The 12,890-nt window shown below is 35.9% G+C and overlaps 1 protein-coding gene across 1 annotated transcript in view; it reads left to right on the top strand.

Annotated features, from left to right (window-relative positions):
* CEP83 (centrosomal protein 83kDa) overlaps positions 1-12,890 on the top strand; it is a 154,903-nt gene that overhangs the window by 121,475 nt on the left and 20,538 nt on the right. Inside the window, exons 11-13 of the mRNA XM_011933941.1 lie at positions 3,298-3,373; positions 5,623-5,780; positions 7,435-7,564. Coding sequence (XP_011789331.1) covers positions 3,298-3,373; positions 5,623-5,780; positions 7,435-7,564 — 364 coding nt within the window. The remainder of the gene's footprint in view (positions 1-3,297; positions 3,374-5,622; positions 5,781-7,434; positions 7,565-12,890) is intronic.

Here is a 12,890-nt window from a genome sequence, read left to right as displayed (position 1 = left end):
AAAAAAAAAAAAAATAGAAATAGTATATATCAGTATATCAGCTGCCTGCCACAAAAAACCTAGACCATGATCCTTACAGCTGACTTCCCTGTACTTTGAAGGGAACTTGAAATAGCGCCATCTTAATGTTATTCCAAAGTTTCCATTTAAACTTATTCATAGCTACATTGTCTGTTGTAACTTGGCCCTCCAGTTCACCTACTTTGTAATTGCTTTAAAAGTATAAAGTACTTGATTTCATAGTTACTTTTCCCCCCATTTACTCATCCTTCGCCTTCTGATTTCTCCCTATCACCTACTCATTAAAACTTTTAACAATTTCCACTGTAGACTTTGGAATCCCTATTCTGATACCAGTAACTTTTTTTGCAATCTCAACATTTTTTTGAATGCCTCTCCCCCTACTGAAAACGGCTTTCTTCTCATGGCATATAACCTGGAACACCGTTTAAGTAGAAATTACTCTTCCTTCCTCTCTCCTACAAGAGACAAAGAAGAGAAATCAACATTTGTAAACCCCATTTGTGCTTCCAGTTCATTGTTTGAGTATGGTTAAAGTGATTTTTTTCTTTGATATTTGTTGCATCCAGTTTTATACCTGTCTTTTATCTCTTCCAGTTAATGACCTACAATGTATTCCTTAACAGTCACTGAGGACTTTGATATCTGGCTCAACTTTTTTCTGTTTTCTGTTTCTCTTGTCATCATTCTTAGTGACTATGTATTCATATTGTTGAACTACCCAACACCTTAGCCTTATAGTTTCTTCTATCTGCACTCTGGCATTCTTTTATCTTTATCCTACTTTAGCATCTTGTACACCTAGACACTTCTTGGACCTTGTCATCACCTAGAACTGATCACTTCAAAGATGTAAATATCTTTTCTTTCTCTTATCCATGCTACTCTCACTGAAGATACTGATGTTGGTAGTCTTTGGACTTCTCTTTTTCTTCCAGCCTATTATCCTGGCTCCCTTGCTTCCTTTTCAGCTTGGAAACTGATGTTCTTACTTGTACATGAGCAAAGGATATGAATTTTCTCAACTTCTTGCCATCGTAGAATGTCGGTATCTTCATCCATTCTCTCCTCCCTTTCTATTTTGAAAATGTCCTTTACCCCTTTATTTCTTAAGTGAACAGTGCTTTTAATTCCATATCTCTACTTCCTCTACACTCTTTGTCACCTATATCTTTAATTTCTCTATCTCAGACTCTTATTTTTCCTTCAAGATCTAGTTCAAATTGCATCTCTTTTATGTAGCCTTAACTTATCCTCTAATGAAAGTTAATTGCAGTTTTTTTCTGGTCCTTGTATGTCTATTATAAGGTATATTTTCTTTTGACTTATTGTGACACACCTTGAGTATTCCAAAACCTAATAAAAAGAGATACTGTACTCCTAAATTTACAGCACTGTCTTTTGAAACATTATTTGCCTTTTTGAACTTTAATACCATTAGTCTTATTCCTATCTTACTTAAGTTAAGATCCATTATCCCATAGAATCCTAAATGTAATGATCTTAAATCATGGACTGATTTTCTCCTTAAAAAAATTAGTTTTAGATTCTAACCCAGTACTGCTTCAACAAAATGAACTGAAGAAGGCCTTGTTGTATATCATCTTCTATAGTCTACCACAATGGTGCTTTTACTTAGTTCATATTTCATTTAGTTTTTCTCCCATCCTTTCATATTTTAATGATTTTTCAGATATTCTTTACCATTGGTTTCTTTGGCTTCAGCTTTTGTATGTAGGACACTATTGTTTCTCTTCATGTCTGTGTAACTTACATAGAAAGCATTAGGCCATGACTTTCTTAACTGGGTTATGTTTCTTGTTAATTTACCAATTGTATCCAGATTCTCAGCTGGAGCTAGGATATAGTTAGGGCCTAAGTTTTCTAACTGTGGACCTGAACTGGGACCCACAGTGTTCTCTCTTCCATTTTCATCTTCATGATTTTGTGGAAAGAAACCTTTACTAAGTCAGTAACCTAAAAACCCCAAGTTAGCCACCCTGCTGAGAGGCTGAGGCAGGAGGATTGCCTGAGCCAAGGAGTTTGAGGCCAGCCTAGGCAATATAGTGAGACCACATCTTTTACTTTAAAAAAAAAAAAAAAAGGGCACCCAGTTGGTAACATTCATAAACATTTAATGGAAGAAGTGCACAGAAAGTTTGAAAGAGTAATCATGTAACTAGAATTATGAAATAAGAGTGTGACTGGTACTGACAGTGGAGCAAAAGGAAAAGGACTGGCCCTCTTTAGGTTCATCGTTTCTGGCATTTGTATGTAAACGTCTCAGGAAGCAATGGGTCTTATCTTCAGATTTTTTTCGTGTTATATTATCCAATCATCTCACACATTTAAACAGCTAATCCATGATTTGGGTTGGTTCATTCAGTCTGCCAGCAAATGTTTATTGAGTCCTTATTGTGTTTAAAGCACAGACCTAGGTTCTTGAGAGTGTTGTCCAGATAAACACATTCTACTTGGGCAGATAAGACATGCTAATAATACCAAGCTATAAATAGGTGCCAAGTGCATTGTATTTGAGATAGGCGTTTGGAGAGTTTTGAAAGGGAGGAGGCTGCAGGGCCTATCCTGCCAAACCTAATTAGTGTAATGTCTTCCTCATGAGGTTACTCATTTGGTCACTAGAGCTGCTGTGCATTTTAAGGATCTGGCTGTAGATGTCTTATTCACTTTGAAGAGTCTGGAAATGTGTAAGTATTCATTCATCTCAGGCATGAAAAGCTCCATAAGATATTTTATAGAATACAGGATGGTGTGTTGTATTAGTTTTCTTTTAAATCTGTAGCCTTGTAGAATGAAAGTGAAGTAGCGTGTGTCTGAAAGAATTTTGTAAATTGTAAAATGCTATATGGAGGTAAGTTGGCCTCTCCAAAACTAGATTACTTTCTGATGCCTTAGCAACACATTCTATAATTTTCCATGAAAGACCACTTGTTCGGGCTGTTCTTCATGTATATCAAAATCCTACCTGTCAGGTTTTTATCCGTGTAGCATTCCCTGGTACCCCTGGACATAGTTGATTTCTCATCCTCTCTATGCCCCTAGTTTGTAGATTTTCCTATCACAACAGCAGTAATTTGTTTTACATTTTTGTTATACATGAACACAACCTAGTTTCTTGAAGTCTCAATCTTTGGTTGTATTTGTGCTTTTGCACAGTGGTGTCCAACAGGCATTCAATAAAATGACTGTTTAATTCAGTGAAATAAATGAATCATGGATTCTTAATAATGTCTTTTGTTGGGTTGTGATTTTTAGGTTAAAACTGCAACAACAAATTGTGACTATTGAAAATGCAGAGAAGGAAAAAAATGAAAATTCTGACCTAAAACAGGTATGATTTTAGCAAATATTTTCCTTTTATTTTTTTCAAGTGCTTCTTTAAATTTGTGTTTTGCAAATTAAAAAAAAAAAAATTGCAATCAGTATTTGTAGAATCTAACCACAATTGGCAACATATTGTTGGAGGTGACATGTAAAGATAAAATGTTTAAACCTCTATACTTTAATAAGCTTCTTTTGCTAACTGCTATTATTCTTTTTTTTTTTTTTTTTTGAGACAGAGTCTTGCTCTGTCGCCCAGGCTGGAGTGCAGTGACCGGATCTCAGCTCACTGCAAGCTCCGCCTCCCGGGTTCACGCTCAGCCTCCCAAGTAGCTGGGACTATAGGCGCCTGCCACCTCGCCTGGCTAGCTTTTTGTATTTTTTTTAGTAGAGACGGGGTTTCACTGTGTTAGCTAGGATGGTCTCGATCTCCTGACCTCGTGATCCGCCCGTCTTGGCCTCCCAAAGTGCTGGGATTACAGGCTTGAGCCACCGCGCCCGGCCTGTTCTTAAGAGATATATATATATTTACTTATGCTGTGGCCCATGATAATTTTTTAAATTACAGTTATAAGGACAGTATTTTAATATTCTGAATTTTAAAAACTCAATAGAAATATCATCCAGGTTTTAAGTTACTTGTGTGATTGACTTGTAACTTTATATCATGAGGTATTTTTTGCTATAGCCCTATGAAATCCAAGATTTGTATTTGTGGAAGGAAATTTGTACTTATAATTAAAGTTATTTGAGTTCAGGAAAGATTTGTATAAAGTTGGGTAAAACATGGAAGAGTGATCTTTTCTGAATTCTATTTTCTTTTTTGTTGTTTTTTTCCCTATAAATTATGAAGTAGGAATCCATTTTTAGAATTCATGCTCATATGCTAGTTGGTACTGCTTTTCATGTGTAGTTATGGTTTCTAAGTCTTAACTAGATGGACATAATGTTTGATACCCAGAGAGAAGTTATTTAGTATCATTGGCATTTGGGCTTTCTGTCATGCTATGCATATGGAGAGGTATTAAGCTCTTTGAAGCTTGCTTATTCAGGCAGCTGTAATACAGATTTAATATTTGCCACTCCAGTTAAACATAAAGAGTGAATGGTTCTACATGGAGAAATTCATTCTAAAATAGAAATCTGAGACATACCATTTAGTTTTATTCTGCTAAAAATTGCTCTGTGGACATTCAGAATCCTATATGAATTGGTTTTGTTACCATTAGGAAGTAATGGGATTATTACCCATTTATTTACTTTATTGTATAAGAATCTTGTTTCTTTTTACCCTTGAATCTCATAATAGGTTCTTTTGATCCCTATCTCTTGACTGTCTTTACTCTGAAATGTCTCTCAGAAAATGGCTAAGAGAGATAAAAGGAAGTGAAAGGAAAATAAGAACTTTTATTGTTTATTAATTGGTAAAATAGTTTTTGGGGGAGGTATATATAACTGTCCCAAATAAAGATTATTTAGATATAATTTAGAAGAGAGTGAATCTTTCTAGCCTGTTAATCTTTAATTAGACTTCTCATGAGAAAAAGTACTCCCAGATAAAGGTAAATTGGGATGGAAAGAAAGCTTTGAGTGACAGTATGCAGTTTGGTAAATGGCTGTAGAGGCCAAGGAATCTGTAGCGTTTATTAGATTTCCCAGAGCATCCTTCTTCTGCCCAGCACTGGACATACAGAATGGAAACCTTTTAAAAACAGTGTGAGAGTGATCCTTCCCATATTTACACTGAACAATTTTGATTGCTTGGAGAGTAGAACTTCTGGAAGGTTGCTGATCTCAGGGTATGTGGGAAGAGGAGGATGGATTTTTTTTTTAGCTGCTTTCCCAACTGACTTTTCCCAACTGACTTGCTTTTAAAATCAGTTTTTTTCCATAGGAGGTAAGGGGAAGGCTAGAGTGGTAGGAGACTCACTCTAATCACTGGATTCCCTTTCCTCATCTCACTGCTAATCCCCCTGATAACCTTTCTGTCCATTCCTAATAACTCTCCTGGCCTTCATATTTTGGGAAGAAGAGGGAGGGAACTCAGTGACTGAGGAATATAGTTCTTGATAGTCTCTGATTATAATAAGAAATGCTCCTAGGTGCTGCTATTTGTTATTTCCTTCAGGAGGCATCTTCAAGGGCACACCAGCTTGAGGGAGTATTTGCAAAGGGAGATGCTTAGTATCTTCTGCTTCTCTCATACCTTACTGCATGTATTTAGTGGCCTTTAATTTATCTTCTTTCTTCTCTTTTAAGCAAATCAGTAGTTTGCAGATCCAAGTGACCTCACTTGCCCAGTCAGAGAATGACTTGCTGAATTCAAACCAAATGCTGAAGGAAATGGTGGAGAGATTAAAACAAGAATGCCGAAATTTTAGAAGCCAAGCTGAAAAAGCGCAGCTAGAAGCTGAAAAGTAGAGTTTGCTCTTTATGTACAAACTATTTTTTCTTTTTTCTATATAACGTATAGTTATGTTAGTAATGATTCCAATGTTGATTGTATTTTAGAAACTAGTTACAAATACACTTTAATAGTATACAGTGGTATACTGAGGTAATGTACTTTATGTTTCTATAGAATGACCTATACTGACTCAAATTCTTTTAAAAAAGGTAAAATTAACACATATTAAAATTCTGACAGCATAGTATTCTGAAAAACCTCAAAGAAAACTTTTTTATTCATAGATTAAACCAAAACATTTCTTCAAAAATCTATTCTTCTGAATGCCAGAGAACAGAATGGTTTTGTTTTGTTTTTGATGTGCAAAACTTAATTCCTTCTAGAACTAGTCTCTTGGATTTTCTTTGAAAAGCTAATTTATTTGTTTATTTTTTTTTTTTTGGTCTTAAAATTTGTTACTAGTAGATAGTATGGAGTAAAACTGGTAGGGATAAAATTATTATGGTGATGTTCAAGATTTTATACCCTCTGGAAAAATTTGTTTAGATGTGGTAGAATACTGTACTATTTTGTATTTGCTTTGTCTTTATGTTTGCCTTATAAGTAAGTTTTTATTTTAATCTACAAAACATGATTCTTTTCAAATTTCTTCTTCTGAAGGCCACCATGCCACATAAAACTGTGTTTCTTCAGTTTTTCTATTATTACATATTCTAAGGTTTGTCCATGCTTTTATATATGGGGTTGAATTTCAAGAAAAGGAAGGAAGCAAGATAAATATCCATAGCATGTTGTGACATTTCAGATGATCCAACTTTTTTTTCTTTTATTTTTTAAAAACCAGAAACATGTGCTTGGATTTCTCAAGTGTTTGATTGAAATGAGCTTAATAATTCTAATGACAGTGTAGCTAGCAAATTTAAGTAATTAATCATTGGTTTCTAAATAATATTCATAGAATTGTGTATAAGAAAATAGCTGTACTAAGGGTCAATGGAATGTGATTTTAGTTCCAGCTAAGATACTTAAAATCTTGTATGACCTTAGGCAAGTAATCTAACTTCTCAGGGTTTGTTGTTTTCATTTGTACTGCCTATAGTAAGAGTACTAAAAAAATCATATAAAGTATGCAGAATAGCTTTAAAAATATAAGTTGTTATGATGTTATTTTATCATTTATATGCATTTTACTCTAGTCAGAAGATATACTGCATTAAGATTTGATACCAGGCTTGATTTTCTTAAACCAAATTTATGAGGACAGATATTTGTAGTTTGATGGTTATTATACTTCACACCTGTTATCAAGTGTTTGTCTTGCTGTGAACTAGATGTGAGCCCTTAAGTTAGCTAACTGCTCTAATCCTCGGTTTCCTCATTTGTAAAGTGGACAGAAGTATAAAGGTGACAGAAACACCTAACTTGGGATTTTTGTAAAGAACATGATACAGTACACATAGTGTTCTAAGTCCAGTGCCTTATTCACAGGAAGTGCTCAGTAATGGTGGTATTGGCAAACAAGTGGCCATACAGGAGGGCCTGCAGGTGGATAATTTAAAATGTGGTCAGGCAGGTAGTGAGTTTGCTTATACTTGTGATATTTAATCCTATTTAATCCTAAGAACTTATTTAGCTTCCATGTTTTACATACATTCTTCTGACAGGACATTGGAAGAGAAACAGATACAGTGGTTGGAAGAAAAGCACAAGCTTCATGAGCGTATCACAGACAGAGAAGAAAAGTATAATCAAGCTAAGGAGAAACTTCAGCGAGCTGCAATTGCCCAGAAAAAGGCAAGTGGTTCTTATTAAAGTGATTTCTGGCCGGGTGCGATGGCTCACACCTGTAATCCCAACACTTTGGGCGGCAGAGGCGAACAGATCACAAGGTCAGGAGATTGAGACCATCCTGGCTAACGTGGTGAAACCCATCTTTACTAAAAAAATACAAAAAAATTAGCCAGATGTAGTGGCGAGCGCCTGTAGCCCCAGCTACTCTGGAGGCTGAGGCAGGACAATGGCATGAACCCGGGAGGCATAGCTTACAGTGAGTCAAGATTGTGCCACTGCACTCCAACCTGGGTGACAAAGCAAGACTCTGTCTCAAAAAAATAAAATAAAATAAAAAGTGATTTCTGTGGAGTAAAATATAATTAAATCTTTTTTTTTCTTTTCTTTCTTTTTTTTTTTCTTTAAGAGTCTGACTCCATGACGCAGGCTGGATTGCAGTGGTGCGATCTTGGCTCACTGCAACCTCCATCCCCTGGATTCAAGCGATTCTCATACCTCAGCCTTCAAGTAGCTGGGATTATAGGCATGTGCCACCATGCCCGGCTAATTTTTGTATTTTTAGTAGAGATAGGGTTTCCCATGTTTGCCAGGCTGGTCTCAAACTCCTGACCTCTAGTGGTCCTCCCACCTCAGCCTCCCAAAGTGCTGGGATTATAGGCATGAGTCACCACGTCCATCCTAATAAACTCTTATAGGAGAATAAATATATAGTTGAATCTGAGATTTTAGTGATATGTTTAATTTAATACATAAGCATGACATTTTGCTGTCAACCTTGCAGAAATACATTGGGAAAATCCAGACTGTCCAGCAGGTTTGTTTCTAAATTTTGTGTGTAAGTGAATTGTTTTGAGTTGACATGCATTTTTCCACACAGAAGGTGTTTTTCAGAGTGATAGTTTCCAGGCCAACCCATGGAAGTCATATTTTACACATTCTCCAGTTAAATTATAGTGTGATTAAGATTGTTTCATTTATGCCTAATATCTATTTTATTACTTTTGTAGTTAAAAGGCTTGTTTCCAATTCAGAAATACAAGAGCAAGTATTTCTTTGCTCCAGCAGGAGGAACTGGGACCCCCTTGGCTTCTGAAACCGCCACAGTAGTTCCCACAGCATTGATCCTTTTTAAGTTTTACCTTTGCAGGCATACTTTTCTCCAGAACCTAACTTTGTTTTCTTGGAAACAGTCCAGGGCATTATGGAAATAATGTATCTAGATGGATCTTCTAAGTCAGTGGTTTACAACTTTTTTCTATTTCAGCAAACCCAAGGAATGTTACAGGTCCCATTAGTAACCATGACTCATGGCAGTGATTAAGGGAGGAGAAGGACATGGTAATCTTTTCAACAGGATTAGAGGAAGAGGAGGGACATGATAAAGTGTGTGTGTGTGTGTGTGTGTGTGTGTGTGTGTGTGTGTGGTAAAGTCCCAGAAATAATTTGAGTTGTCTCCATTTGATAAATTCCCTTAATAGTAGCATTTGTTGTGGAGAGGAGAAAAGATCTGAGATGAGAGGAAAATATTTCTAGATGTAGTAACCATTATCTTAATATCTGTTTGTTTATTGGAAAGGTTAACTGTTCATATTTGGGTAAGAGAAAATAACTCTAGATCCTTCACTTACTCTGAATTTGAAAAATCACACATCAGTTCCTAGACCCATTTTTATGTAATTGGATAGCACTGCCAAATGTTGCTGACAGTTGGAGTGACAACATAAGTAGTCTAAAAGTCATTACTTCTCTACTTTCTTGGTCTCTGAATATTACTTTTATCTTCTCATAATACTAGAAGTAGTTTTATTGGAAAAACAGCATTTATTATATAGGGATCCCAGTGTTTTATACCTAAATATACACACTTGTTTGTTTTTCTATATATGTTACTTTTTTTACTTTCTGTCGATGTAGGTACTGAAAAGTATATGGATATTAATGGGATTTCAGAGGATTGTTTTATGACCTATGATCTCAGAAATCCTACTGATTTTTGTTTGCACTGTGTTTAAAGCCTAGAAACATTTGAAGCCACATTACAGCAAGAAATTGTAAGAGCTAAATTTTGAGACTTTAGGGATAAGTATCTTACAGATAAAATTCTAATTATTGAGGTTAGTTTGGGTTGAATTCTTTTGAAGCAAAAGTGACACCCAGTGGTGAGATTATCAACTAATCATAAGTATACCAGAAGGAGGGGAGGAGGTGATATTTTAAAAAATCTACGAAATATAGCCAGACCCCATCTCTACAAAAAATGAAAAAACTGTGCATGGTGGCACGTGCCTATAGTCCTGTAGTCCCAGCTACTTGGAAGGCTGAGGTGGGAGGATCACTTGAGCCCAGGAGTTCAAGATTGCAAAGAGCTGTGATGGCACCAGCCCTCCAGCATGGATGACACAGCAAGACCCTATCTCAGAAAAAAAAAAAAAAAAAAATTTAAACAAAAAAACCCAAAAACACTACAAAGTAACATTTCATTAGTATTGCAACAGGGTGAATTTTTTTTTCTACCGAAATATCTGCCAGATGATGAGTGTGACGATAGTAAATAGCCATTTTACTTTTTAAAATGTGATCTGTGGATTGCGATTTAAGTCATAGTGAAATTGTTAAGGTCAATTCAGTGAATGATTATGACCTAGAGTTGTCGTACTACGTGGGACACTGCCCTAGGAGCTTACAAGTTTACATCAATTAAAATAGAAAAACATCATGTGTAACTTAGAAATACAATTAAAAAGTATGTAAGTGTATATAATTTTAGGACTGGAAGGGATCTTAGCATTCAGATAGCTTTTACAAGTTAGCAAACTAAGAGAGGAAGTACCCAGGAAGATTACTTAACGAGTAAGAATCAAAAGTTGACTAAAATCTACATGTTTCTGTTCTCAGTCTGGTACTCTTTCCACTGCTCTGTTAGGCTTTAATTTCCTGCTTTCTTTGATTCCAAATACTTAACAATTTTTCGCTTAATATAGCTATGGTCCATATGAGTCATTTCTTGTATCAGAATAATCACTGTAAATTAATTTAACTCATACCCTTTTCCCATTCAAGTTAAAGATAATGCTTCTATTTGACAATTTTAGCTATCAGATTTATACATAAATATAATTCATAAGAGTGCAACAGACTTTTTAGGTTCTTTAATGCCAAAAGTCATAACATTTTTTGCCGTAAGACTTAACAAAAGTCACAAATTATGATACCCAGGGCAGAAATAATCCTTTAGAGTTGCTTTCCTGTGAAAAGTTCTTTTTTCCCTCAGGCTGGATAAGATGGCTCACTGCCATCTGTGTTTACTCAGAGCTCCAAGCTCCTAAGCTCAGAGATTGTCATTTCTGCTGTTTTTAAGTAGTCTTTGACGTAAATGATGTTTTGTTGTGTTGATTTGTTTGGAAAAGTTTGACCAGGATCTTGAGTTGGGATGCCCTTCTATGATTGATACATACAGAGAGAATGTATTTCCCCCCATCCCCACTGAAGAGAGATCTCTTGAAGCGAACACAGTGAGTTGGATTTTTCTTTTTTCTTGAGGAACCTGGAATGACAACTTGTTATTTTTATTCTAAGGTATATGTCTCTGAAATACTTCTTGGTCAGATACTATTATGAATGTTTTCAAAAAAGAGATGAATCATAGTCTTGAAGTTGCAAAATATCTGATTGAATGTGTTGTGTGGCCTAGATTATGCTATACACTGGGGGGAAATAGAAGCCATGATTACTCCTTGACTTTGATAACTATATAATCTTGTTGGAGAAATAAGATAACATGCAAAAAACACCTAAATAATCCCACTAGTCACTCGTGGGTGATTTATGCGGACTCTACAATTTGAGAACCACTGTGCTAGATAGAAAAAAATCTGAAGACAAGGAGACCAGTTAGGAAGATGCTGTAGTAAACTTAAAGGGAGGTAAGAAGTCTAAAATTGGGACTTGGAATATAGGAATGAAGGTGAAAGTTGACTGCCAGAGGTATTCCAAAGGAAAAAATAATTGCAGAATATATTGGTCAATAAGAAAGAAAACTATGAAGTATTTTAGCTGTGAGAAGACGTAAGTGGAGTTATTATAATGGATTGAAGAACGTCAGTTGAGTAGAAAGATATGAAACATACGTCAGATAGGAAATGATGGCAGTACATCCATGTAGACATGACGTAGAGTCTTAAGTAAAGATATTATATAGGTAACTAGAAATAATAGAATGTGAATTTCAGAGATGAATAATTCAAATTAGAGAAATAGAAACTCAAGATTTTGCAGATCGCCGAAGAATACTAAATTTACTTAGAACGAGGAGCTAGCTGTGGTGGTGAACAGAGGTAGAAGCTATATTGTGATGTTGTGGGAACCAAAGGTAAAGAAAGGTATCAAAGATAAATGGTCATTAACATAATCATTGAAAAAAAGTTAATTGGATTTGACTAGAAGGTGATAAAAGGGGAATCCCAGCCTTAATTCTTACACCTATATTCTTTTAATTGTTCTATTAGTCCTTTGTGTCATAATGTTTATAACACTAAGGCATCCATCCATTTGACTATCCTGTGATTGTGTTGGACCACTCAAGTAAAAATTAGAATCATTCCTTTCCACTAATTTTCCCTCTGGACTTTCCATTTCTTTCAGTAGAAGTTATTCTTGCAGTCACTTAGGCTTCAAACCTGTGATTCATCCTGAGGTCTGCCTTATCTCCAAATTTAGTCAGGCACTATATTAGTTTCCTAGGGCTGCTGTGACAAATTACCACAAACCTTGTGGCTTAAAACAACAGAAGCTTATTCTCTCACAGTTCTGGAGCCTAGAAATCTACAGTCAGAGTGCCAGCAGAAGCATGCTTCTTCAAAAGGCTCTGGAGAAGGATCTTTTTTCATGCCCCTTGTCTAGCTTCTGGTAGTTGCTGGTAATCCTTGGGGTTCCTTGGGTTTTAGACGGACACATCTCTCCAGTCTCTGCCTTGTCTTTACATGATGGTCTCCCTGTGTATCTGTTGCTCTGTGTCCAGATTTCACTCCTCTTATGTAAGGATATCAGCCATAGTGGATTTAGGGCCCACTGTAATTCAGTCTAACTTCATCTTAACTTGATTACATTTGTAGACCCTATTTCCAATTAAGATTACTCTAGGGTCTTTTCCAATACCAGCGATCATTTCTCTGTTCTCTGGATACCAACCAGGTGTCCAGAAATTCAATTCTGAAACTATCTACGTGGAGTTAGAGTCAGATCCCACAAGTTAAAGGGCTCAGTCCCACAAGACTGCCCCAACTGCAGACACCAGCTGCAAGTCTGAGTCACCTGTATTCTGACTGACTAA

Source organism: Colobus angolensis, unplaced genomic scaffold (genome assembly GCF_000951035.1).
Source record: "Colobus angolensis palliatus isolate OR3802 unplaced genomic scaffold, Cang.pa_1.0 Scaffold10, whole genome shotgun sequence".
In the NCBI taxonomy this organism is placed as follows: domain Eukaryota; kingdom Metazoa; phylum Chordata; class Mammalia; order Primates; family Cercopithecidae; genus Colobus; species Colobus angolensis.
This window is presented reverse-complemented; position numbering and strand designations above follow the sequence as displayed.